General features: G+C 38.7%; 2 protein-coding genes across 2 annotated transcripts; both read left to right on the plus strand.

Moving 5' to 3' along the window:
• The first annotated feature begins 2,659 nt into the window (after window positions 1-2,659).
• Window positions 2,660-9,989, plus strand: LOC139458269 (uncharacterized). Its single transcript, XM_071239647.1, has 9 exons — window positions 2,660-2,918; window positions 3,072-3,398; window positions 3,549-3,884; window positions 4,637-4,918; window positions 7,713-7,994; window positions 8,176-8,487; window positions 8,653-8,754; window positions 9,157-9,172; window positions 9,290-9,989. The coding sequence occupies exons 1-9, from the start codon at window positions 2,660-2,662 to the stop codon at window positions 9,987-9,989; spliced, it is 2,616 nt and encodes an 871-aa protein (XP_071095748.1).
• An 8,809-nt stretch (window positions 9,990-18,798) lies between these two features.
• On the plus strand, window positions 18,799-24,871 carry LOC139457204 (uncharacterized). The gene is made up of 9 exons (XM_071238622.1): window positions 18,799-18,970; window positions 19,188-19,499; window positions 19,957-20,061; window positions 20,797-21,087; window positions 22,646-22,927; window positions 23,055-23,366; window positions 23,533-23,634; window positions 23,991-24,006; window positions 24,124-24,871. The coding sequence occupies exons 1-9, from the start codon at window positions 18,799-18,801 to the stop codon at window positions 24,869-24,871; spliced, it is 2,340 nt and encodes a 779-aa protein (XP_071094723.1).
• The last annotated feature ends 2,837 nt before the right edge of the window (window positions 24,872-27,708 follow it).

Genomic DNA, 27,708 nt, shown 5'->3' on the forward strand with positions numbered 1-27,708 from the left:
TTCTTGACTTCAGCAGTGAGTCCAACACCCTACAGAGTTGATAAGGAAAAGTTTTAACTGAATAAAAATTTGTTTTCAGTAACATCACACAATAATTAAAGTTTTTCATTCATCTCTAATTGCACTTTGTTAACATAGCAGTTTTTACCAAGTGAGTATTCAGAATCAGTCAAAATAATTCAACTTGTATCCAAAATGCGAAATTTTGAAGCTTGATCACAGCAATAAACACATATCTTCTCGATGAATCTTAAACACAAACAGTAAGTAAAGTGAGTACGTGGTTTTAATGTTACTTTGGTTATCTAGACCAATGTTAGAATGGATATGGTGTCCAAGGTTTACAATGTGACAAAACAGTGTTTCGAACACTCATCCTGCAATTTCAGCCTTTTACCCACAATGTTCTAATAAAATACAATACTTCAATTCCGATCTATAAGAAATGTCAAACTCATACTCAAGTTTGACCGTGAATGGTATTTGATGGGGATGTATACTAGCGGGAAAAACGTACATTTGTAACTGCTCTTCACATAAAGTGGTGAAAATGTAATGTGATGGTGTAAACACACTATTCGGTCATTCGTCTGATCAATATTTTATCATTACAAAGTCATTGACAAAACCCATACCTTCTAACAGAGAACAGAGCAACACGACCCCAAACCTCAATAAATAATGTCAACATCGCGTATGGCAGCGGCGACGCGTTGAAGACACAAACAGCCTTGAAGATGTTGTTCCAAATGTCAACCAAATTTTGGCCCAACTGTGCTGGCGTTACCGGCTGGTTCTGATCCAGTCGTAGGCGTCGTCATTCTCATCCCCGACATGTTGGATTGGGGAGAGGTCTGAAGAAACAGCTGGCCATGGCAGTACAGCAATGTTATGCTGCCTCCAAACGTCTGTTACAACACATGCAACGTGTAGGTGGTCACTATCCTGCTGCAACGTGACGTTACGTCCCTGCATTTGCACATAGGGTAGAATATGATCTGGAACGAAATCGACCCATCAGCGTACGCCATTTAAAATGTCGTTAACAATGATGAGCTTGGTCGTCCCGTGACTTGTGATGACACATCATACCATAACACTTCCACCCCAAAGTGATGACGTTTGGTTACGCAAGCGTCGCTGAAGCGTTATTCTGGACGCATGTAGACCCTTGCACGACTATCAAAGCTGTCCAGATAAAACATGGACTCATCTGTGAACAGTATTATCTCCCATTTTTATCTTCTGAACCTCAGATGCTGTCTACATCAAGTTAGGCATGCCTGTCGGTGACGGGGTAGCAACACTGGGCTGAACGGCTTTTCGTTGGACGTCGGGACCGGGTGTCGTGCGTACGGTTCTGTCACTAAGTGGTCCCAACCCTGGAATTGTGCCAGCTGTTAATGTGGAAGATTTGATATCGATATATGTAGATGCTCCAAACCAAGTATGGTTGTCTTGAGGTGACGTCATATGTGGACGACCGGTCCGTTGCAAGTCATAAGTGTTGCCCTGCTGGAGATAAGGTCTCCAAAGAAATAACAATAGTGTTTCGATGAACATATCTGGCAACTTCGTTTTTCACCATTCCTGTTTGCATGGACGGTGATTTTTATCAAACTGCGGAAAGTGATTTATATGAGCACCTAATAGCTGAACAATTAGTGTGTGCTGTCACGTTTAAAACACAAGTGTCAATTGTGAATCACAACCTCGTCGAGAGGATCGGATGTCTTCATGATATCTATTGAAAGATGCATTATCTAATTTCACAATTGTTTTATATATTTCGAACTAAATATGATGCACTTTTTCCGTCAGTATAGTTAGTAATAGCTTGATATTTGTTCATTTTAAATCCCCCATTGACGGATACTGATATTATATTTACATATGTCCAAGATACCTTTGGTTTAAGTTAAAAAGGTTTTTGTTATAACAGATTTCCCACAGCCGTACATCTCAGCACCAGACACACTTCACTTGGACAGGAGTGTTGACTTGTCCTGCTACAGTTTCACTCATGGTTATCCTGATGATAATGTAAACGTGGCCATTAACTGGAGGAGGAATGGTTTCCTAGTAGAAGATACCTCCAAATACAACATAACACAGGAGAGTCGTGCATGGGGCTGGTGGAGAAGATACCACAGAAGTATCCTCACTGTCAGTGACGTCAGGGCAGCAAAGGGAGATAACTTTCAGTGTCAGGCTGTAGCAGGACAGAGGACAGTGTCACAATGGAGTGATGAGTATGCACTCGTTGAACAATGTGAGTGTACCTTTGCTACCAAATTCCCGTTCAGACATAATATAGTGATAATATAGGTATTGTCGTGTCAACATTAGCTTGGTGATAATAGATGTAACAATAATATGACAAGGAAAGGACGAAGTTGAGACGAGAATTGTTGTATCCTCAGTTGCCACCAGAAAGAGGAAACGTACTGACTTGGCCAGTAATAGTTTGTTATTCAGTGATAACTAAAATAAATTAATTGCGTTTGTACACTTGATTTGTATCAACATATCATCCTGCACCTACATTACTGAATCAAGATAATGCAGATATTTATGCTTTACTTGTGCTATTGCAGCCAGACCTTATGCCAACTCCACAGTGGTTCAAGAAGGACACAGTGCTTTTATTACTTGGAAGATGCCGTCGGTTGAGGACGTATTCTATGTATATGCCCCTGAGCATATACTACTCCTGGAAATAAACTCTACTAAAGTCTACATCTGGGATGCCTACTGGTCGAGAGTCAAGATGAGGAAGATAACAACATCAGCTGATTCTGTCGTCATCCAGTTCTGGCTACACAGTGCAACATCAGAGGATGCGGGAAGATACTACTGTTACAAGAAGAATCGGGTTGACAGCGTTCGCGATTGTTTTCATATTTTGTATGTACAAGGTAAGTACTATTTACAGCTAAACATATTATGGTAATGGAATTGCTTTTTCTTAACACACAGATGAAACATTTGGACTTCACAAATCTTCATGTTTCATTCATTCGAGATACAAATATGGAGGTTTTCAAATTATGTTTGTTTCGATCTGACAGGTATCCAGGATCCATATATCGTGACCTCTGGTCCTATTAATGACACGGCTGTTGTAAACCTGACATGTTTTTCATATTCACGGATGTGGCCTTGGGATATTTCTACAAAAACAGTCATGAACTGGATGAAGAATGGTAACTACCTGCAGAATGACGATAGACATCTCATAACAGACCCGATCAGAGGCACGGGCTATTTTTGGAAGAGTACCTTGACCACCATGGACTATAACGAAGACGACAAGATAGATCACTTCTCCTGTAATATACATCAGGAATACGGATTAATGTCTGTCTGGAGTCCTGAAGTTAGTCTCTCAGCAAACTGTAAGTAAATATTCCCAACACGTGTTTGCATTACCCATCATTATTATTAGAGCATCATGTCATGTACACCTTTTATAAGAAGAAAAGAGTTTGTGTACATAGGTAATGCTTCTTCCAAAATTACACAGTGCTGCCATTTATTTGTTCCAGTTTCTCAACTGCTGCACAAACACTATGTTGTGGCCCAGGAAGGAGAAGACTCCTCACTAATGTTGGAAGCTCCACGATCAGAAGGCTGGTTCAGTGTTAAAAACTCGAAAACAGATAAAATCTTTTTTTCTGTTGATGACATCAAAGTCAATGTTTCATCGTCATACCGTTCAAAGATAAAGATAAGAGGAATTGTTACCTTCGATGGCGATCGGGTCATAGAATTCAGCATCATGAACACCACATCCACGGATGCAGGATTCATGACCTGTCACTGGAAGAATTTCAATGGTAAACAATTTGCTTCACAATGTGGACAGCAGCTGATCGTGTTGCGTAAGTATTTTTCCTATTTATTATTGGGTGCTTGTTCTAAAGCTTCACCAGCTTAACACTTTTAAATTCGATAATAAATAAGTTATTTTAAGTCCAATATTAATGTCAAAGGTGCCCTCATGTAAATGTCATGCCAATACACCCATACCGATCTCATAGCTTTGCAATACTGAAATAGTTCACAAGTTATTGTTGTTATTGTTCTGGAGGAAATATACATATATACGCTTTGCAAAGGTTTCTTTTGACTGAACACATTTGTTAATATTTTGTATCACTCTTAACAAAAAATGAACATCATACAATTGCAGTACATGTAAGTATAAAACGGCAGCAAATAAATAATCTCGATTAGCAGCCGAAACAGTAAAAGGAGTAAAACTCAGTGATCAAACCAGTATTTTGTAGAATGGTAAGCTTGTCATGTTCTGCTGGTTGCACCTCGCCTATTTGAATAAAATAGTAAATATGTGTTGACTGACGCCCACTCTCTCAAGTCACATGAATGAATTGGTACCTTGCCTCTGTTTGCCTCATCACATGTTATCAAGAATTAGCATGTAATGACTTGCCTTCATTGTGCAAATGTTGATAGTCGAACCCCATTGATTTAGCCAATGCTTTAACCCTGGATGCTATCCCACACCACCATAGGTGATGTCGAAATACGTGAACATTCACTTAGTTGCATCCCAATATGCCTCGATATCGCTCATTTCAATTTACATCAAAACATAATACTTTTCTTTAAGGAAAACCAGCTAAACCCAACATCAGTGTCACTGTCAGCACAGACAAGATCGTTTTTATGTGCGAAACCAACTCTTCCGGTTTACGTCATGACCATAATATTTCAATGATATACACGTGGCTCAGAAACGGACAAGCGATTGAAAATGGGGGAAAGTACCACTTCTCAGAACACACATTGGCTGTGACAGATGTAAGGCAGGAGGACCTGGGCAACTATTCATGCCAGGCTACAGAGGACGAAGGCCTGGCTTCAGACTGGAGTGATACAGTCGCTCCCGAGAGTAAGTGATAAATGCAGGAACAAGTCAGATGCACCGCGGACATGTGAAAGAATTACCTCTGTCAAAGAATTAAATAGCCATTGAGAAAATGTAGTACTGTGTACCCATAGCTATCGCTCCTGTTAAGAGTCAATTCGCTGTTGTCAGTATCACACGGGTGTTGCACACTGAAGTCCATAACACCGCTACTCTATATAGGACCGCAAGGTTATGTCCCATGTCTACCTTAGGTACTCTGCGTTTTTTAAAGCATGGACAAACCAGTATTTGAAGGTACTGCAAAAAACAGTAGAATTGCTCCCCTAACGCATGCCAGGGTCTGCTATTCATGAGCTAAAGTGATTATTTCATGGGTCTTACTGTTATTTCAGCAGTACAAGGAAACCTCATTGCGAAGATGCTTTGTTAAACAGTCTGACCATGCTCAGACATGAAGAAAGTGTATCTGATATGATAATCGTCTGATTCGCCGCGATTCGCTGTGCAGAGTTGCGTCCCTTGGGCACGACAGAAACCTATGATTGTGGGTTCGAATACCGGTTCGCCCCGATTTTGTTTTTCGGTTGTCCAGCACCAAACCCGTGGTCGTTGGTTTCACCGAAGTGGTAAACGTCTGAGACTTGCACCACTTCGGGCTTTCCTGCAACGCTGTGATATAACTTGAATAATTGTATCTATGATTAAAACTGCACAGCTGTACAACTAAATGATAGAACGTCAACCATTGCTCACTCCCACATCGCGTATCTCGCTCAGTTATCGACTCAGCTGAGTTTTAACTTTCAATTTCGGGTTATCAAAGCAATCAATGTGTACAGAACAAGTAAGAGAGGAAAATCCAATTGAAATAAAAGTGATATTTTCAAGTGAAAAATATCGGATATATGTATTTGTATTGTAAGATAGGAAATCAGAAATTTCTTTTCCTAAAGAACATGAGGTCAATACCGTGACCATACAAGGAAACACAACTACGCCTGATTCATTACGGCAAAGGTATCTTTCAGTGTGTCTTTGTGTTTTGATTTCCTGTTTGCTCGAAAGTAATGAAGTGAATGTAGCATTACATTACAAATAAGGAAATATTACTTACATCATATTGTGTATATACCCAAAGGCAAGTGTTAAATTATTTCATATACTGCGATGTGGGAAACAATTAATGAGTTTAAAGGATGCCAGAAAACAGATAAAAACGGGTTGGGGCGCATATAAATAAAATATGAACTAGTTCAATTTGCAAAACAAGTCGACCTGATATGATTTTCATCAAAGCGTGTGCTGTCACCAATCATTCTTCCGTCGGACATGCTTACTTGAAAGCTTACGCAATGTAAAATGATGGAGAATGATTATACCAGTGATTCACAAGTTTGTTTTTATTTTTGTGTGTTTCTTGACTTCATGTTTCGACGTTACACGTGTTAATTTTACACATTTAATTACTATTCCATGTGCACAAGACGTAATTGAACTGCTAGGTGAAGTCATTTGTTTGTACACAGCAATATCCTGCCTACATAACGACGGCCTGTATAAATCGATTCTGTACCCTTTAGTTCAGTGATGAGCAATAGCTCCATGCACTTGGCATACAATGACATGCAGTGAGCCAAGCACTCGACTGATCAGAATCCACAGGGGTCTGACTGTGGCGTGGAAAGTTAACGTTCTCATGGGATCACACTCTACAGTTTTACATGCGTACAAACAGTTAAAAGACCAGAAACGTTCAGGGTTGTCTCAAGTTATACACTGGCGTCATAAGGTTGAGCAACGAAATACATCGTCAATAACGTTCTTTCTAATTTACCTTACTCAACATTAACATTACGTTTGTACTGAAAGCATTCTTTGCCTTGTGGCATTCGTTACAGGTTCAGAAATGGTCCAATTAAAACATTTTTCTTTTTCATTAAAATAAATTACCTACCTGAAATAAATGTCATTGTTTTCACATTAATGTTTAAGACTCAGTACAACTATTGTTTCCAATTCATTTTAGCTTAAACCCTCTTAATGCTGACACGATCCTGAACTAATGTTTCTGTAATGCCAGGTCAAACCAAAGTTGATTTCAGGAACAACTGTGTGTGCATCCTCCCGAGGCAACAGAGTTAACTGACTATAAAAGTCAAGGTTCCACCCTTGCCGAACTAGGCTGGTACTATGGGGTTAGAATCTGGTTCGTAAACTGTCATGCAGATTTCGGTCGATTGCAGGATTTGCAAAACATGTGCAACACAGACTCGGTGTCAACAGATATTTTCCAAATGTTTTCATGTTTTTAATCAAGGTGCTCACGTATTCTGATGCACTTCGCACTGTAAGATCCGTTTTATCACAATATAGAATAAAACACATTAGCACAGATCGTCTTGACTCGGCGCCGCCATTTTGTTTGAAGCAAATGCAAGTGATACGAGGGGTGGAATCTGATTGGTCCATGGGAGAGACATAGAAGGGACATAACTCATAATAACCACTGGTGACGCTACGATCGAGCCCAGGAATTACACCCTAGTTTTAAAGTCAGTTATCTCTCTTGCCTCAGGATGATGCTATGTGTGCAAATTATGCATGGCAAGCAATGTTTTTAGCGTCAATGTTTTGAAGCTATCACGACCAGGTCACTAGTAAGACGTATATTCATCATAGAGTCACATGTGATTAATGAAATATGTGTAATTTATATCTAACCCGCAATGAATAAATTTATTCAAATACAGCTGAGCTAGATCTAAATAATGGAAGTAATGCTTAACTGTTCCTTTTCCCTATTATATTTCATCAGAACCTGAAGTTCAAGAACTAACAGTGAATGGAACAGCACACACAACTGTGAAAGACAATCAAGTTGTCGTCTTCAGGTGTACAGTTGCGGATTATCCATCCCAAGTTGTATATCTTATTCAGGAAAGCAGCTTGGCAACAGTAAATATGTCCAGAAAACAACAGAATGTGTATGAACATGCCATAGTTGTAAGGAAGTGTTCCCAACTTGGAGTGTATTTTTGTAGCACCACAAGTGTTGCTGGCACAGTAGAAGAGAAACAACATGCAGTTGTTTTGAACGGTTTGTCTTCATCTCAAAATTCATTTCTCATGGTCATCCACTTCATTCCAATAATAAATTAACATTCTTGTCTGTGAATCATTGAAACAATATTGATTATCTTATGAAAATGGAAATACACTAAGAATAATGTTTTCCAATTCATAAATTATTAAGATTCCAGGTACATATTTATTTGCAGGAATGCCCCAACAACAAGCATCAAATGTTTTTATAACCTATGGAAAACCTCCATCAGTCACAATTAGGCTTACACTGTGTTCATACCCAGGACCTTCAAAAACAAAATGGCGTTTCACACAGTCTGGAAATCTAAGAGACATCACTGACATGACAAAGTATCATCTGGCAGCCGAGAAGAAAAACCACAATGTGTTTGACTATTCGCTTGTAATTAATAATATCGGCGATGGAGACTTCGGGGCATATATATTCAGTGTTGGTTATAATGAGACAACATTCGATTTCTTCATTCCCGCATCCAAACCATTAGGTATGAATAGTTTAATTCATTTATGAAATTGTAAAATATCCAGAATATTAGTGGATCTCTCTCAATACAAAATGAAAACTGAGATGAAGCATACTTCAATGCAATGTTCGTATTGTTATGATTGTGTTTGTGACATGTGCGTAAGTTCACTTGCCTATGTTTCAGAGTCGAGCCTTCCTCTTGTTGTTGGCTGTTCTGTTGGGGCTGTGATTATAACCATCGTCGTAACTGCTGGTGTGATACTTTCACGTCTCAAACAGTTCAGAGGTAAGATAAATGCTGTTTGAAATAACTGGTGGTGCACGTTTACATTATTGCCTTTGTTTAGGTGTCTATTTGCTACCATTCATAAATATTCCCTTTCTGGGATTATCTAGATTGATCACTGAAAATCCGAGAGGTAAGGCCCTTATATATCTTTAACATCCATTTGCGTTTTCTTCTTCTTGTATGACATTTAAATATGATACCATTGGTATTTCAATGATAAAATCAAAACATTTGATTTGGTGTTTTTTTTCAAATGCAGTTGCTTTTTTCAAGATATCAATATGCACCTATGATTTTCAGAATAGTAAATGCTAATGATTACAGTGTCCATGCCACCTATCATATATATGTTCGTGTTTTATGTTCACAGTAAGGTCATTACTTCTATTATTTTTTCAGACTACTGGAATTTACAGTAAGTACTATTTTTTATTCTTGAAATGTTAGAATCTGCCAAATATTAGTACATGTGATCATAGTTAATGTATACATGTTAAATAAATACTTCTGTAACGATCAGTATACTCCACAGATTACGCCGATCGTACATCACACCAATGCAAAATGTGCCAGAAAATATCGAATATCGGGAATATGCTGAAATTGACGATGCTGGTATATCTGAACATGACACTGATAACACTATGCATCCTGTTGTTACTATCCCGGGTGATGACAACATTCCATCTGCATCTGGTTCAAGACACGAGAGAGGAATTGAAACTATAGAACTAAGCTCCAGGAGAGTGGATGGGAATGAGGATGGGGAATATGAAGAAGTGAGACCACTGCAGACTACCAACTGTGAGGCACGAGATGAACAAGAAAAAAGTGCTCAAATGCAGCAACATGACAACATTGAGAAAGTCGTTAAAAGTGAGATGACCATGTCGTTGCCTGGCTCCAGCCCTCATTCAGCATCCAGTATTGATGTTACAGATGTATCAGCTGATGGAAGAGAATCTGGAAATATGGTAGCAGGGATTATTACTGTGTTTGCAGAAACAAGTTTTATCACCCATGAAGCTAATGAAACAGTGAATGCTCCTGTCGTTAATGTTGGTATGGAACAGTTACCTGCGACCATGGAAATGTCTTCTGATATGAAGATGGAAGCAAACACTACAGTAGCAGATGAGACCCTAATGGAAGGAAGAGAGGATGATGCTGACATTGCACCAGATGGATTAACTAACAACAGGTATGACAGTCTGACACCCTCCCCTGGATAGTTACACAGCTTTGGAAACTCTTGGTGATATAATGTATGATTAATTCTTCGCATTTCGGCGGATCGCGTGGCCCAGTCGTCTGAGGTGCCGCAATTGTCACTAGAAACCTATGGTAGAGGGTTGATATCCTGGTTCTCCCCAATTATGTTTCTAGGTATACCTGTGCTCGTGGGTTTCACCAAAGTTCCGATGTCCACATCACTTTGGGCTTTCCTCCCATATTTTGCTGATATAACTGAATTACTGTTAAAAGTTGCATTAAAAACAACTCACTCAATCTGCCTATAATTCCAAATACGACGTTTTGAAAGTTGAGTACACTTTCATACCTCATTAAATAAATTGTCATTGTAAATAACTTAAAATTGTGAAATTGATAATGTTACCCTGATGTTAAATAGTTCTGTGCCATCATATAATTTCCAGAATAGTAAGTTGTTTTGTATGTAGCCAGGCATCTCCATAAAGTGAACTCTAAGAGCGGTAAGTGCTAGTTGTATTATATATGGTTCCATAAAAAAATGCTTTTTGTTTCCCTTTTTAGGAACCAGTTTTACAGTTGTAATCATGTTAATAGTTAATTTAGCTTTGCTACTGGCATCGGGTTTTCCTTCTGATTACGGGAAATAAGCAGGTAAACCAACACCTTTTGTTAAGGAGGCTATTTAGTTGCTTTTGTACATTACACATGTTCTAACGGGGTTTTTTATGTGTTGATTGACATGATACTATTTAGATTTGCTTAAGCATCATTTATTTAAGTTACATCTTTTGCAAAACTAAATTCAATAAACATATATGCAACCACATGATTTCGTCATATGTTACGTGTATGGTTGTGTAAATATTTGTCACGCCTTGGGGTCTTTGCTCTGAACTTAAAACGTTTTGATTAATCATACTTATATACATATGTTACATGATTGTTCCGTTTGATTCGTTTCCAAAACAGTAAACCATGGCATCAATGTACAACTGAGATTGAAGTATATCACAGATGACGAGATTATCACCAAACGTTTACATATCAACTCTAATTTGAGAAAAGTATACTTCTTCACCGAAACCACATGCAGGGATTGCTTCTGGTAACTATCATACAGTATGAAAATATATTGTTTTTTAGATCTCGAAAACGTTTGAACGTATGAAGAGCATTGAGAATTGAGCATCACATTTGGTTGACTTGGAATTTTTTTTAAATTGTCAGGGTAATGGACCTCACACAAAAGTCTTTGGCTTTTGTTCGATCGTACACAAATGTCACACAAGGTAATAATGATTTCATAGTTGAGGTAAAATGTTGCCTGTTGTGTTTGAGAGTGTTTTTTTGTGTTAGAGTACACTTAATTTATATCCTCGATTCAGATAAAATCAGTAACTGGCGTCAACAAGACGGCACAGTTCATTGTATCCTCAGTTGTACTTTTTGCATTTTAAGAATAAAATGTACAAATACATGTCTTTTTTTATTCAAGTATTACCAAGTGTAATTGACATTCTACATTTTATGGCTTGGATAGTTAACATTACACACAAAGCATTACTGGGTAGTCATGGTTTTGTTCAATGATTTCGCCTAACCTCGCTGTGTAAATGCGCACCAAAATACACAATGACTCTGGTGAGCCACGTGGTAGGCTTTTTGTGCGATTTATGCGATTGTACTAAATTCGTCAAAAAGACAAATACAAATTTACTGCATTTACAATAAGTTTCTGGATTAATGCTACCTCTTTGCCGAATATTAAAGAAATAAATTCGATCGAAAAAGACTCTTTTTGTTGTTGATATTCTGCATATATTTGATGCAATGATGCATTCAAATGATGCAGCGTAGGATACGATCAGCGTGTGGGACATATTATACATCATTTAACAGTTTAGGGAGTAAAGAAAACATTTACGGGAACACTGACACATGCCGAGTTTGTCAAACACACATGAAGTGATTTCATCATATCTGAAACTGTAACAGGCAGATCCAGCTTCCCTTTGAATTAATATAATCATGTTTGATAATAATTTGCCCTTTTGTTCAGTATGTTTCATTTGCCAGGAATGTGTGGACTGCAGAACATATTTTGTTAACATTATACATTTTTTATCAAATATTCTGAGCCGCAAAAGAAACATCACCGCAAGTAACATTGCATGAAAAGTTGTCATTTAAATATCTGGGTAATTTTTGTCAAGGTTTCTAAGATTTAATATGACCCTGTCCAGAAAAATGTAATTTGATGATTAAAAACAAAGCAGATGACAATAAAACCGATCGCCCAAACGCATCACGGCAACGGCCATGGTGACCCGATGCACGTGAGTTCCATGCAAATTCAAATGCACATGAGTTCCCCATTTCTTGCCCTATAAAAATCCACCAAGATCGGATAACATTCATTCGTTATTGAATTGCTACCACATGCCAAGATTGACAAGAAATCAGCGATACCAGGCCCTTGGATGATTGCAAGCTGGACAAACCACCCGGCATGTACCCAATGCATTTCAGGTCCACGTAAGGACCATATACAGGCTCCAGCAACGGTACCAGACCACCAACACTACAGATGACTGACCACGTAATCGAAGACCAAGGGTTACCACCAGACGTCATGATTGTCAGATTGTGTGACAGCATCTTCAAGATCGCTTTGTTACTGCTGTGGAAACTGCTCGACAGACCATGGGGATACACCAGCGACACATTAGTGTGGACACCGTGCATCGATGATTGACGAGCAGACACCTCCACTGTCACAGGCCACATCGAGGATCCATTCAGACACCGCGTCATCGCCGGGACCGTCTTCAGTGGGCAATAAAGCACCAGCATTGTCTCCACCAGCAGTGGAGAAGAGTCCTCTTCTCAGACGAGAGCCGTTACTATATCTTAACAGCAGATGGCAGAGAGAGAGAGTATAGCGACGCCGTCGGGAACCTTATTCGGATGCTTGTGTTGTTGAGAGAGACTCGTGGGGTGATCCGAGCATCATGGTGTGGGATGGAATTGGTCTTGCACAGAGGATCGGGCCCTGTGGTCTTTCAGAACATCGGTCCAGGGAGAGGCAATGGTGTCACAGCGGGACATTGATCAAGTCTTGAGAACACAAACCATACCTCATTTGGCACGTCGCCGCAACCACGAGTTTCAGCATGATAACGCCCCCCGTGCCCACACTGCGAGAGCAACAAAGGACTTCCTCCAGCAGAATGGCATCAGAACCATGCAGTGGCCTGCCCACAGTCCCGATTTAAATCCAATTGAGTACCTCTGGGACGAGATTCAAAGACGCCTGAATGACGTCCGACCAAGGCCGACAACAGCAGCTGAACTGCGTCAGGCGTTCCTTAGAGTGTAGGCTCAAGTTCTTATGGCCTTCATCAACCGCCTCATCCATTCCATGTATCGACGTTGCACGGCAGTAACCAATGCACATGGCGGACACACGAGATACTGACTTGCGATGCCATTTTCTCAGAAACTAGTGTTGCGTTTCACTTTAAGAATATTTGACACTTAAATTCCAACCTTGATGATGAGTTTTGCCAAGTTTCATCTTTTTAATGTATCTCAAAGTATGTTTACAGTCTTTGTACAAATAAGGTGATTGATATGATGATTTTAATGTATTTGGATTTCATCGACAAGCAAATTGAGGAAGTTGGGAATCTTAAATTTAGATTTCTCCCCACTGTTCCGTATTTCACGGAAAAAGATTCTACTTTCAAAGAGTATTTACATTACAAAATGAACAAGCACATGTCCACCAATAAAGAAAATCAATAATGGGCCAGCTCACAACTCCATCCTACAACAGTGAGTTCAATAATTTCCTTGAAAAGGACAGCAAACAGAATACTCACAGCCACGGGTATCAAAGCAAAGTAAATTAAAAAAATGTCGCATATAGTTATGCGTTTGTTATGTCAATGTACATATGGCTAATGCGTGAGGTTTGTTTATCTATCTGATTTCAAATAAAAGAGTCATGCAAGTCAGTAGTTGGTATCATGAGTAACGAGGGACTACAGTGACACACAATCAACATAGTTTGACCCCCGATCCAATTCACATACGCCCCTTTTGACAAGCAGTTCAGAGTTGTGGATCACCATGACCAGGGTCACTGCGTCAGTTTAAGTATATTATCCATTCAGTTGTATGTGGTACATAAAGTAGTATCAAAGTATACGGTATGCAGGAATGTTATACAAATGGTTTCATCAGGATGGCCAAGAGCAGAACATCGCTTCACAAGATGAAGATGACAGGAGTGTATACATTCTGCTACTGTTTCATTCCCTGTTACCTTAAGTAGGTCCATGGGTAAATAATGTTTGACAGTGATCCATTTAAGTCACGCGGGATCCATAAAAATTCACATCTGGACCAGACAAACCAGTGACTGAAATTGCGAACAATGATCCACGGAATACAGATGGACTTAAATCCCATAAGTCAAGTTAGAGCCTGACCTCCCGATGACTATTTTAGTTGACTCTTCCAACAAGTGAGTTACTCGGCGTGTTATGACACAGAACACCAGCTTGGGTACAATTTGTTGAATGTAGTCAATGTGAACAATGCACAAAGTGATCATCATGTCAACACGACTGTTCACATGATCAGATAAAATTGATATGTTTTGTTAGCATTTGCATAAGTCCCTATAGGTCCAGTGGTCCATGGAAATTCTATCTACGATCTAGCCGGACACAAAGTAACTTCCGTCAGTGCGCTGTCGTTATTTTGAACCCAACATTCACCAAATTACGATCCGTCACCCGCTAACACCCTACGCATGCTCGTATATGCTTATAGTTCCCATTGATGTATATGTACCTATCAACTGCTGTTCAAACATCATCAATGTCAGCAAGCACTTAATCCAAAATCTTAACTAATCTTAACTAACTAACTTAATCAAAAGAAAAGTTTATTTTTTATTGAAACTTACAATTAAACAATGTCAGGAAAGACATTAAGTGTATAGATATGTTCCTGTCTCATTGTTGCATAGCGTCAATCAAAATCAATAACTTCCTGCATGAACTGTTTCCTGATTTAACAGATTAAAGTCATTACACACTTGAAGCGCCGCAGTGCGTCAGTCGTGTATGAAAGGACCTGGACCATGGACCTGGTAAGTTCATTCACTAGTTCAATAAACAGCAGGAAATAATTCCATTGAAATCACGCTTCTGGACATATATTGCATGACACTATTAGAAGACTATTAAACAAACATGTATATCAATTTTAGATTTAATAATGCTCTGTCACAGCAGTAACTTGCTCCTCAATCAATATATTTTTCGATGGCGATGATGTGTTAGATGTTTGGAGTTTAGTTATATATTATTTGTTTCAAGGTGAAAGTGAGGATGGAATTCACCAGGATGTGGATAATTACTTTCACTTCTATGTCTGTTTTTGTAACTGGACGTAGGCCAGAAGATCAGAGTAAGTTGATTTGATTGTTAAAGCCAAATTTACTTATCTGTGCGTTGTAGGTATACCAGCAAGCAAGTTCTGATTATATTTTCAAACTGCTCGGTATTGCAGCATTACGTGGATTTAATAAGACCTACATATAAAATATAAACAAATCTAGTCTGTGTTTGTCCGGGGGGGGGGGGGGGGGGGCAATGAATGGGGAGACAGGAGTGGAGAGAAAGACATGTGGAGAGGAGTGAGTGTGAGCGAGCTGAATGAAGATACCAGGTTTATATGTGGATAGGATAACTGACTATAAGGAAGTGCATAGTCCGAATGGAGCACGGTGTAGGGAATACAGTTCATATAACACCCTAGGACCTTGTGTGTTTCATACTACCTGATTTAATACGGAGTGAAACAGGTCACTCTAGATGGTATAGAGAAAAGCTGCACAACATTCTGGAATTTGTTGCCACTGGTGAGTAGTGTCGAAAAGGAGCTGCACATATTTACACAAATAATTCATTAGTATTGTGACAGTTACAAGCTCTGACAGTGGTATACCTAATACGATCATCTTGGTGTTTTTGAAATCGCATGTAAATTGTATAGCTGGCAAGTATTGTGGAACATTCGTTATTATAACTAAACGTTAACTTAAATATAGCGCAAACAGTGATATGTGTTTCCATACAGCATTAGGAATGAACACTTGGCTGTCACAGTATAACTTATGTTTATCATAAGAGTGAGAATGGTGTGATTTGTCATATTCCTGGTGAAACAATATATTGCTTGCTGTATCAAGAGACAAATCTACGAACTACGATGAGCAGCTGAATATATTTCCCGAGTGAATTAGTTTTGTTAGACGAGGTGCATTCAACACTATTTCACCAGGGAAATATCATCCGAAATTCGTAGTCTAAGAATTCAATCGACACACGTTACTATACTATTTACTCTACATTATAGCTGACCCTTGTGAGAAGGTGGCATAGCCTTAGTGACGTGGATCATGCCTATTGTAGGATGTGTTGGAGATGTGTTATACATCATGTCCAAGGAATGATTTGGTTTGATTTGTTTGTTGTGTAACGCCGCAGTCATCGCCCTTATTAATATGACGGCGACATGATTGTATGTAATCGAGTTTGGTAAAATGAGAGGAAATGGCGTCATTTAGCGACATGCACGGCTATTTTGGGATACTTGTACTACTCCAAATTGTTGTCGGATTCATAAAACATTTTAACATGGTTACCCATTTGAGACACATTGCACTGACTCCGAGCCGATTAGTTTTTGACTCCCTTAATGCCGAAGTTAAGACAGGTAAATAACAACTACCATCTGTTAACTTACTTAAAAATAAACCTACCTACCTATCAACACAAGCCCTGATGTTGACAATTTATGCTTAATATCTGTCGATCAAATCTGTGATCAGGGAAGCAAAGGGAAAACAAAAGAGTTTAATGCATTTCATAAGCAAATAAGACATGCAAACAAAATTGTCCTTCATCATGAGAAATTCATTTTGATATCGCACATACAATTTAGCCCGAACAAATCCAATTTGATCACCTCTGTAATGGCGTGGCCATTATTGTAATACTGTTTTATGTTTCCCTTGTGGTCATTTCCTCATGGGATGGCACGGGTGGCCCAGTCGTCTAAGGCAGAGTTGCAGAGTTGCGTCCCTTGGGCACGCCAGAACCCACTTTGATTATGGGTTCGAATCCCGGTTCGCCCCGATTATGTTTCTAGGTTTGTCAGCACCATACCCGTAATCGTGGGTTTCACCGAAGTGGTAAACGTCTGAAACCTGCATCACTTAGGCCTTTCAAACCACATAAAGCTGACACGCTGACACGATGTAACTGGAACACTGTTGAAAGCAGCGTTAAACCAAACTCACTCACTCACTCATTCTCTCATGCAATGACAACCATATAGGAGAAGCACCAAATATGAATATATACATTTCCGCTACACAACGGAACGTTTAACTAATCATTGTTTACTTTGATGCAATATTTTATGCACTTTTTAGGTTAAATATACAACACAAAAATTTAGCATGTACTAACCATGTGTTTAAGTGACCTGTTCTAAATCCGTAAAAAGGCCAAATAAAATCATATAGGGCCCTTTTTTAAAATTCTACATATAATTGTTGCAACGATGCATTTCAATGAATCTGCCCAAGAGAAGGTTGGATCTGGGATATGTTATACATGATCTTTTTTAACAGCTTAGGGTGTAAGGAAGAAACTGTAATTATTACGGGAACACTGACTCATGCCGAATTTGCCATACACATTTACAGTGATCTCTCGCTATCTGAAACTATGACAGGAAGACCCAGTTTCCCTTTGAATTAATATAATAATGTTTAACAATAATTTGCATCTTTATTCAGTTTGTTTCATTTGCCTGGACTCTTTGAACTGCCGAACATAATTTTTTATCATCATCCCATTTTTATCGAATACTTTTTTTTATCAGATAAATAACTGTCAATGAAACATGTTTTAGCATGGTTATGGATGCTTCATTCACCAGACTGTTTTTAATGTGTTTGGATTTCATAATAAACAGCTTGAAGGAAGTTGAGAAGCTTAAAAATGCATTTGTTCCTACAAAATGTATTTGTTCCGTAAAGTGTCAAGCAGCATACAACACCAACAAGCACATGTCCACCAATTAAGAAAACGAATTAGTGGGTCAACTGACAAACGACGAAAGGAACATATTCATTAATACATTCCAAGTACAAGTGGTAACACTAGTTTCTCTCAGTAAACAATGAGCACAATGATTGATGTACCTATAAACTACTGTTCACACACCATCAATGTTGGCAAGCAGTTAAAAAAAAAGCTCAGAGTAAGTTGATTTGATTGTTGTAGCCCAATCTGTTTATCTGAGAGTTGTAAGCTCTGATTATATTTTCAAACTGCTCCACAATGATATTATCGGTATTGCAGCATAACATGGATTCGATAAGACCTACATATAAAATATAAACAAATCTAGTATGTGTTTGTCCGTAAGCAGCAACACCGATTTTCAATGCTTGTGCATATATTGTCACTCGTACAAAGGTTTAAACAGTTCTAACGTGAATGTTAAGTTGCATATACTGTTGCGACCCTACTGATCAATATTAACTAAATAAATGGTGTCTACATTTACACAGGTTACATGCATGATCCTTACATCGTGTCTCCAGAGAGAGTCCTGTATGGCAGTGATGTCCACATGACTTGCTATATCCTGTCTTTGGTTAAGTACGTTTCGCAAATCTCCTTCATTTGGAGTGAAAATGATGAACAACTAATCAATGGAACAAAATACGAGATGATCCAAGGGAAAGGAACGCTTGGCAACACGAGATACTACACCAATACGCTGACAGTTAGAGACACGAGGAAGAGTGATGAAGGAAAGACATACATGTGTCAGGTTGATGTGGAAGTTGGAAAAGGGACAATGTCCTATAATACAGAAGAGTACCTACTTGGAACAACACGTGAGTAATATAATGGCACCTGTCAGGATTGGCAAAAAAGCTGTTTTCAATTAGCTGTACTATTCAGGTAGTCATGGCCTCATAACCGAAGAAAAGTCACATTAGTTTCCAACAGAACTGTTACGTCCCTAACCTATATTTTAAACGTTTATGCCAACCATTTCAAATGTATTGAAATTGTTCAACTAGAAGAGCTGAAACAGTCTGATTATTTCAGTCTCACCTTCGACTGCCACAACCGCAGCTGAAGGGGAGGATGTCACAATATTCCTGACCTGGAGCGTGACGGACGTTGTGATGGGTTTCTGGACTCCTGGCGGTAGACTCCTCGCCACAATACAATCTATCTCTGTCTACATCTGGCCAAACAGTCGCTCGAAATTCAAGGTCAGCGGACTGATTACTTCACCTTACAGGAAGACAGTTAAGTTTGTGATCTGCAATGCTACACACGAGGATGCTGGTCGTTATGACTTAACTGAATTCAAACAAAGAGTCAAACATGGTGCTTACAGTCTTGTTATAGCCGGTAAGTTTGTTTCGTAATGATACAACAGTTTCATGTATATATGCGTACAGTAAAACATTTATGAGCAAACGTGTGTGAGTGAGTGAGTTGGATTTAACGCCACTTTTAACAGTATTACAGTTAGATCGCGTCGTGTCAGCTTAATGTGGGATGAAAGCCCGAAGTGATGCAGGTGTCAGACGTTTACCACTTCGGTATGGTGCAGATAAACCTAGAAACATAATCGGAACGAACCGGGATTCGAACCCACAATCATAGGTTTATGGCGCGCTCAGGGGACGCAACTCTGCACAGCGAATCGAGGCGCCTCAGGCTATGTTTTAGAAATGCAGATTAGTATTTAGAGTAGATGGTAGGCATTTGCATCTTTCTTGTCAGACACGGACATAAGCACAATCGCTGAAGTTTACATAATTTACGTAATTGTTAAACACTGAGTATGCGTTTGCTGTTTCAGCTCCTATGAGTACCAAGGTCGCAAGTAATATGGTGCCTTCCGCTGAGGTGCAAACGGCATTTGAAACGGCGGGTGCAACCTCCACAACGTCAGCTTATACTCACGGTACCTTGCGAGCAACTTCTGTTTTAGTGACAATTGTCCAATGATAACTCTGGCTTAAATGTTTTGAAACATAATTTCTGATTTTGACGATTTGGCTCAGCTGTCTCAAACAAGTATGGATTTTGAGGAATAGTTTGAATGAAGGTCAGTGAATGTTCTGCGCGTTACAATATCATCAACGTCGTCGTTGGGTAGTATCTGGGGTTAAAACTGTGCATGAATCCACGTGGAACGTTCTCAACAATTGCAGTGGCCCTTTGTGAAAAGATGTAATGTGACTACAATAGGCTTGGAACATCATTCATTCATAATCACTACTTTTCCATTACAATGGGTATGGCGCTACGTCGTACAAAATATCGGATGTGTTTTGGTGTTATGCTATCCAAACATAAGCGTTCTTTTAGTACTTGGTATTAACATTTAATTTTCATGATTTCCTATTTTGTTCAAAAGAATATATATAACTTTTGAAGGGAAAATCATATTACAAATGTCAAAGGAAAACCCCCTCAACAAAATCTCATTGACAACACAAACAAGATCGTTTTGACATGCAACTCGTACAAATACTGATTACACTGCTTTAGAAAAGGATAGGAGAATAAGAATGGTGAGAGGTTCCACCTCGGCAACGCCACGACATTGATGATTTGGTGAGACATCAGAGCATTATCGTCATCATCTGGATTTCTAAACATTTCAACTGACATTAAAAGGTTTTACTTTTTTCAGGAAAACCCGCTAAACCGACCATTAGTGTCATTGACAACACGGACAATATAGTTTTGATGTGCGAGACCAACTCTTCCAGTGCACCCCAGGACCATAATCTTTCGATGATATATATATGGCGCAGAAACGGACAAGCGGTTGAGAATGGGGGAAGGTACCACCTCTCAGGACACACATTGGCTGTGACAGATGTAAGGCAGGAGGACCTGGGCAACTACTCATGCCAGGCTACAGAGGAAAAAGGCCTGGCTTCAGACTGGAGTGATACAGTCGCTCCCGAGATGCTGTCAAGTAAGTGATGAATGCAGGAACCAGTTAGATGCACCGTGGACATGTCGTGATAGGAATGCATATCCTTACTATTAAATATACTATCTTTGTCAATACCAAATTCACATATATCGCCCAAACCAAATCAGTAATCAAAACAAATCACAAAAGTTCAATCAGTACTGTCAACGGGTCAAATGTATCTCGTGATGGTCGAATAGAACTCAACAGATAAACATTCACGGAACTAAACGCCCATCTCCCAATTGACCTCTTAAATGTCCCTGCTCTTAACCTTAGCTGGATTTTTCAGAGTCCATGTGAAAGAATTACCTCTGTCAAAGAATGAAATAGCCATTGAGAAAATGTACATGTAGTACTGTGTACCCATAGATATCGCGCCTGTTCATAGTCAGTTCGCTGTTGTCAGTATCACACGGGTGGTGCACACTGAAGTCCATAACACCGCTACTCTATATAGGACCGGCAAGGTTATGTCCCATGTCTACCTTAGGTACTCTGCGTATTTTAAAGCATGGACAAACCAGTAGTTGAAGGTACTGGAAATAACAGTAGAATTGCTCCCCTAACGCATGGCAGGGTCTGCTATTCATAAGTTGAAGTGATTATCTCATGGGTCTTACTGTTGTTATTATTTCAGCAGTACAAGGAACCCTCATTGCAAACATGCTTTGTTAAACAGTCTGACCATGCTCAGACATGAAGAAAGTGTATCTGATATTATAATCGTCTCATTCGCCGCGATTCGCTGTGTCCCTTGGCACTGCAGAAACCTATGATTGTGGGTTCGAATACCTGTTCGCCCCGATTATGTTTTTGGTTTGTCAGCATCAAACCCGTGGTCGTTGGTTTCACCGAAGTGGTAAACGTCTGAGACCTGCACCACTTCGGGCTTTCCTCCAACAGTTAGCTGACACGCCATGATATGACTGGAATAATTGTATCTATGATTAAAACTGCACAGCTGTACAACTGATAGAACGTCATCCATTGCTCACTCCCAGTTTACATTTTCACTTTCGGGTTATAAAAGCATTCAATGTAATCTCCAAATATTTGTAAGTAAGAGAGGAAAATCCAATTGAAATTAAGGTGATATTTTCAAGTGAAAAATATTGGATATATGTATTTGTATTGTAAGATAGGAAATCAGAAATGTCTTTTCCTAAAGAACTCTTGTATAAACATGAGGTCAATATCGTGACCATACAAGGAAACACAACTACGCCTGATATATTATGGAAAAGGTATCTTTAGGTGTGTCTTTGTGTTAACTCTCTTGCCTCGGGAAGATGTTGAGTGTACAGTTTATGCATGGCAAGCAATGCTTTTAGTGTCAATGTTATGACGCTATCACGACTAGATCACTAGTAAGACGCATATTCATTGTACAGTCACATGTGATTAATGAAATATTGGAAATGTTTATCTAACCGGCAAGAATTAATTTCTTAAAATGTTAAGTAGTCCTTCATCGACACTGAGTAATACAGCTGAGCTAGATCTAAATAATGGAAGTAATGCTTAACTGTTCCTTTTCCCTATTATATTTCATCAGAACCTGAAGTTCAAGAACTAACAGTGAATGGAACAGCACACACAACTGTGAAAGACAATCAAGTTGTCGTCTTCAGGTGTACAGTTGAGGGTTATCCATTCCAAGTTGTATATCTTATTCAGGAAAGCAGCTTGGCAACAGTTTATATGTCCAGAAAACAACAGAATGTGTATGAACATTCTATGGTTGTAAGGAAGTGTTCCCAACTTGGAGTGTATTTTTGTAGCACCAGAAGAGTTGCTGGCACAGTAGAAGAGAAACAACATGCAGTTGTCTTGAACGGTTTGTAACATTCTTGTCTGTGAATGATTGAAACAATATTAATTATCTTATGAAAATGGAAATACACTAAGAATAATGTTTTCCAATTCATAAATTATTAAGATTCATGGTACATATTTCTTTGCAGGAATGCCACAACAAGAAGCATCAAATGTTTTTGAAACTAACAGAAAACCTCCATCAGTCACAATTAGGCTTACACTGTGTTCATACCCAGGACCTTCAAAAACAAAATGGCGTTTTACACAGTCTGGAAATCTAAGAGACACCACTGACATGACAAAGTATCATCTGGCAGCAAAGAATGAAAACCACAATGTGTTTGACTATTTGCTTGTAATTAATAATATCGGCGATGGAGACTTCGGGGCATACATATTCAGTGTTGAGTATAATGGGACAACATTCGATTTCTTCATTCCTGCATCCAAAGCATTTGGTATGATTAGTTTAATTCATGTATGAAATTGTAAAATATCCAGAACATTAGTGGATCTCTTTCAATACAAAATGAAAAACTGAGATGAAGCATACTTCAATGCAATGTTCGTATTGTAATGATTGTGTTTGTGACATGTGCGTAAGTTCACTTGCCTATATTTCAGAGGCGAGCCTTCCTCTTGTTGTTGGCTGTTCTGTTGGGGCTGTGATTATAACCATCGTCGTAACTGCTGGTGTGATACTTTCACGTCTCAAACAGTTCAGAGGTAAGATAAATGCTGTTTGAAATTTGCTACCATTCATAAATATTCCCTTTCTGGGATTATCTAGATTGATCACTGAAAATCCGAGAGGTAAGACCCTAATATATCTATAACATCCATTTGCGTTTTCTTCTTCTTGTATGACATTTAAATATAATACCATTGGTATTTCAATGATAAAATCAAAACATTTGATTTGGTGGGTTTTTTTCAAATGCAGTTGCTTTTTCAAGATATCAATATGCACCTATGATTTTCAGAATAGTAAATGGTAATGATTACAGTGTCCATGCCACCTATCATATATATGTTCGTGTTTTATGTTCACAGTAAGGTCATTACTTCTTTTATTTTTTCAGACTACTGGAATTTACAGTAAGTACTATTTTTTATTCTTCAAATATTAGAATCTTCCAAATATTATTACTTCTGATCATAGTTAATGTATACATGTTAAATACATACTTCTGTAACTATCAGTATACTCCACAGGTCACACCGAGCGTACATCACACCAATGCAAAATGTGCCAGAAAATATTGAATATCGGGGATATGCTGAAATTGACGATGCTGGTATATCTGAACATGACACTGATAACACTATGCATCATGTTGTTACTATCCCGAGTGATGACAACATTCCATCTGCAACTGGTTCAAGACACGAGAGAGGAATAGAAACTATAGAACTAAGCTCCGGGAGAGTGGATGGGGATGGGGATGGAGAATATGAAGAAGTGAGACCACTGCAGGCTACCAACTGTGAGGAACGAGATGAAAAAGAAACAAGTGCTCAAATGCAACAACATGACAACATTGAGAAAGTCGTTAAAAGTGAGATGACCATGTCGTTGCCTGGCTCCAGCCCTCATTCAGCATCCAGTATTGATGTTACAGATGTATCGGTTGATGGAAGAGATTCTGGAAACATGGTAGCAGGGATTATTACTGTGTTTGCAGAAACAAGTTTTATCACCCATGAAGCTAATGAAACATTGAATGCTCCTGTCATTAATGTTGATATGGAACAGTTACCTGCGACCATGGAAATGTCTTCTGATATGAAGATGGAAGCAAACACTACAGTAGCAGATGGGACCCTAACGGAAGGAAGAGAGGAGGATGCTGACATTGCACCAGATGGATTAACTAACAACAGGTATGACAGTCTGATGCCACACCCTCCTCTGGATAGCTACACAGCTTTGGAAACTGTTGGTGATATTATGTATGATTAGTACTTCGCATTTCGGCTGATCGGGTGGCCCAGTCGTCTGAGGTGCCGCAATTTTCACTAGAAACCTATGGTAGTCGGTTCGAATCCCGGTTCGCCCCGATTATGTTTCTAGGTACACCTGTGCTCGTGGGTTTCAACAAAGGTCCGATGCCCACATCACTATGGGCTTTCTTCCCATATTAAGCTGATATAACTGAAGTACTGTTAAAAGGTGCATTAAAACAACTCATTCAATCTGCCTATAATTCCAAATACGATGTTTTGGAAGTTGAGTTGTTTTAGCATAATGAAGAACACTTTCATACCTCATTAAATAAATTGTCATTGTAAATAACTCTGGTAGTAATCTTAAAATTGTGAAATTGAAAATGTTTCCCTGATCAGAATGTTGAATAGTTCTGTGCCATCACATAGTTTCCAGAATAAAAAGTTGATTTGTATGATGCCAGGCATCTCCATAAAGTGAACTCTTAGAGCGGTAAGGCTTTCCTAGTTGTGTAATGGTTCCATAATAAAAATGATTTTTGTTTCCCTTTTTAGGAACCAGTTTTACAGTTGTAATCCTGTTAATAGTTAATTTAGCTTTGCTACTGGCATCGGGTATTCCTTCTGATTACGGGAAATTGCGGATAAACCAACACCTTTCGTTAAGGAGGCTATTTAGTTGCTTTTTGTACATTACACATGTTCTAACGGTTATATTGATGTGTTGATTGACATGATACTATTTGGATTTGCTTAAGCACCATTTATGTAAGTTACATCTTTTGCAAAACTTAATTCAATAAACATGTATGCAACCACATGATTTCTTGATATGTACGTGTATAGTTGTGTAAATATTTGTCACGCCTAGGGGTCTTTGCTCTGAACTTAAAACGCTTTGATTAATCATACTTATATACATATGTTACATGACGGTTCCGTTTAAATCGTTTCCAAAATAGTAAAGTATGGCATCAATGTACAACTGAGGTTGAAGTATGTCACAGATGTCGAGATTATCACCAAACGTTTACATACATGTATCAACTCTTATTTGAGAAAAGTATACTTGTTCTCCGAAACCACATGCAAGGATTGCTTCTGGTAACTATCATACAGTATGAAAATATATTGTTTTTTAGATCTCGAAAATGTTTGAACGTATAAAGAAGCATTGAGAATTGAGCATCACATTTGGTTGACTTGGTAAAATGTGTAAATTGTCAGGGTAATGGACCTCACACAAATTTCCGATTTGGCTTTTGTTCGATCGCACACAAATGTCACACAAGGTAATAATGATTTCAGAGTTGAGGTAAAATGTTGCCTGTTGTGTTTGAGAGTGTTTTTTGTGTTTGAGTACACTTAATTAATATCCTCGATTCAGATAAAATCAGTAACTGGCGTCAACAAGAAGGCACAGTTCATTGTATCCTCAGTTGTGCTTTTTGCATTTTAAGAATAAAATGTACAAATACATGTCTTTTTTTTATTCAAGTATTATCAAGTGTAATTGACATTCTATAATGGGTACAATGTGTGAAACCCATTTTTGGTGTACCCCGCCGTGATATTGCTGGAATATTGCTAAAAGCGGCGTAAAACCACACTCACTCACTCACTGAACCGCAATGAAACATCACCCCAAGTAACATTGCATGAAAAGTTGTCGTTTAAATATGTTTGTCAAAGTTTCTAAAAATTAACATGACTTTGTCCGGAAAAATGAAATTTGATGATAAAATACAAAGTTACAATATATAATTCGTTATAAGTTTAAGTTTGATATATTTAATTTGTGCAATACTTTCAGCGGTAAAACATATGCACAAATCAAAATTCTGTAAAATAACTCAAAACAGCACGTGGTTCCTATATAGCTAATTATGATGGGAAGTGTTGGTTGAATAAATATATAAATACAAGTATGATAAAATAATTCTCAAAAGTATTTCCTCCCAACTGAGTTTCAGATCCCTGTTAAGTGGACATGTGTGAAAAACACTGATCACCGTCCACAACGCTGTCGGAAACCGAAACGTTCCGGTCACTTACGGACTCACTGTGAAAATGATAAATGCGTTCAATGCATCTATCGTCATGGTAGAAGTGTAGTAAAGTGTAATTAGACATACGTGAGTTTATGGAAAGTTACTCTGCGTTAACAGGAAAATTAACTAAAGTGTGTAAATAAATTGTGTAGTGTAAGGCACACATATTCATCAGTCTGTTCATGACTTTCAACATGGAAAGGTTGTTTTCCTATCAAAGACGAATGGGAAGAGCGTTACCATACCTACTGTGTGCGTCCTTTATGATTGGTTATTCAAAGGCTGATTTGGAAGAAAAATTGAGATTTAACTTGGTATGTGAGGTGAGGTGAAATTGGGTTTAACGTCGCGTCCAAGATTATTGCACTTATATAGCGACGTGCATGCACGTGTGTGTGTGTGGCTGCTTGTACTAGTCTGGACGGATGCCGATTTATAGTGCTAGCCCACCGAGATACCATGCCGCAGTTAAACACGAATACCCCATTCAGACACAGTATACTGACTCCGAGCGGCAGACAAGGTAACAACAAGTACCATCTTTTAACGTCTTTTGGTATGACGCGTCCGGGAATCGAACCCCGTACCTTCCGCTCTCCGGGCGGACGCTCTTCCACTAGACGACGGAGGCGGTCTAACTTGGTAGGAATTTAAATGCATCAGATGACGACATGGTATGGTACGAAGAGTTTAGCATGAGGCAACATGTGCTTTATTTAATCTGTACACAATTTTGTTATTCCTGGAAATCCAACGTGAACACGGTCTCTGGATGTTCGGATTAAAGTTTGTACTGCTGTAT

The sequence above is a fragment of the Haliotis cracherodii genome, unplaced genomic scaffold (assembly GCF_022045235.1).
Source record: "Haliotis cracherodii isolate W230 unplaced genomic scaffold, xgHalCrac1.p SCAF_12, whole genome shotgun sequence".
Lineage (NCBI taxonomy): Eukaryota > Metazoa > Mollusca > Gastropoda > Lepetellida > Haliotidae > Haliotis > Haliotis cracherodii.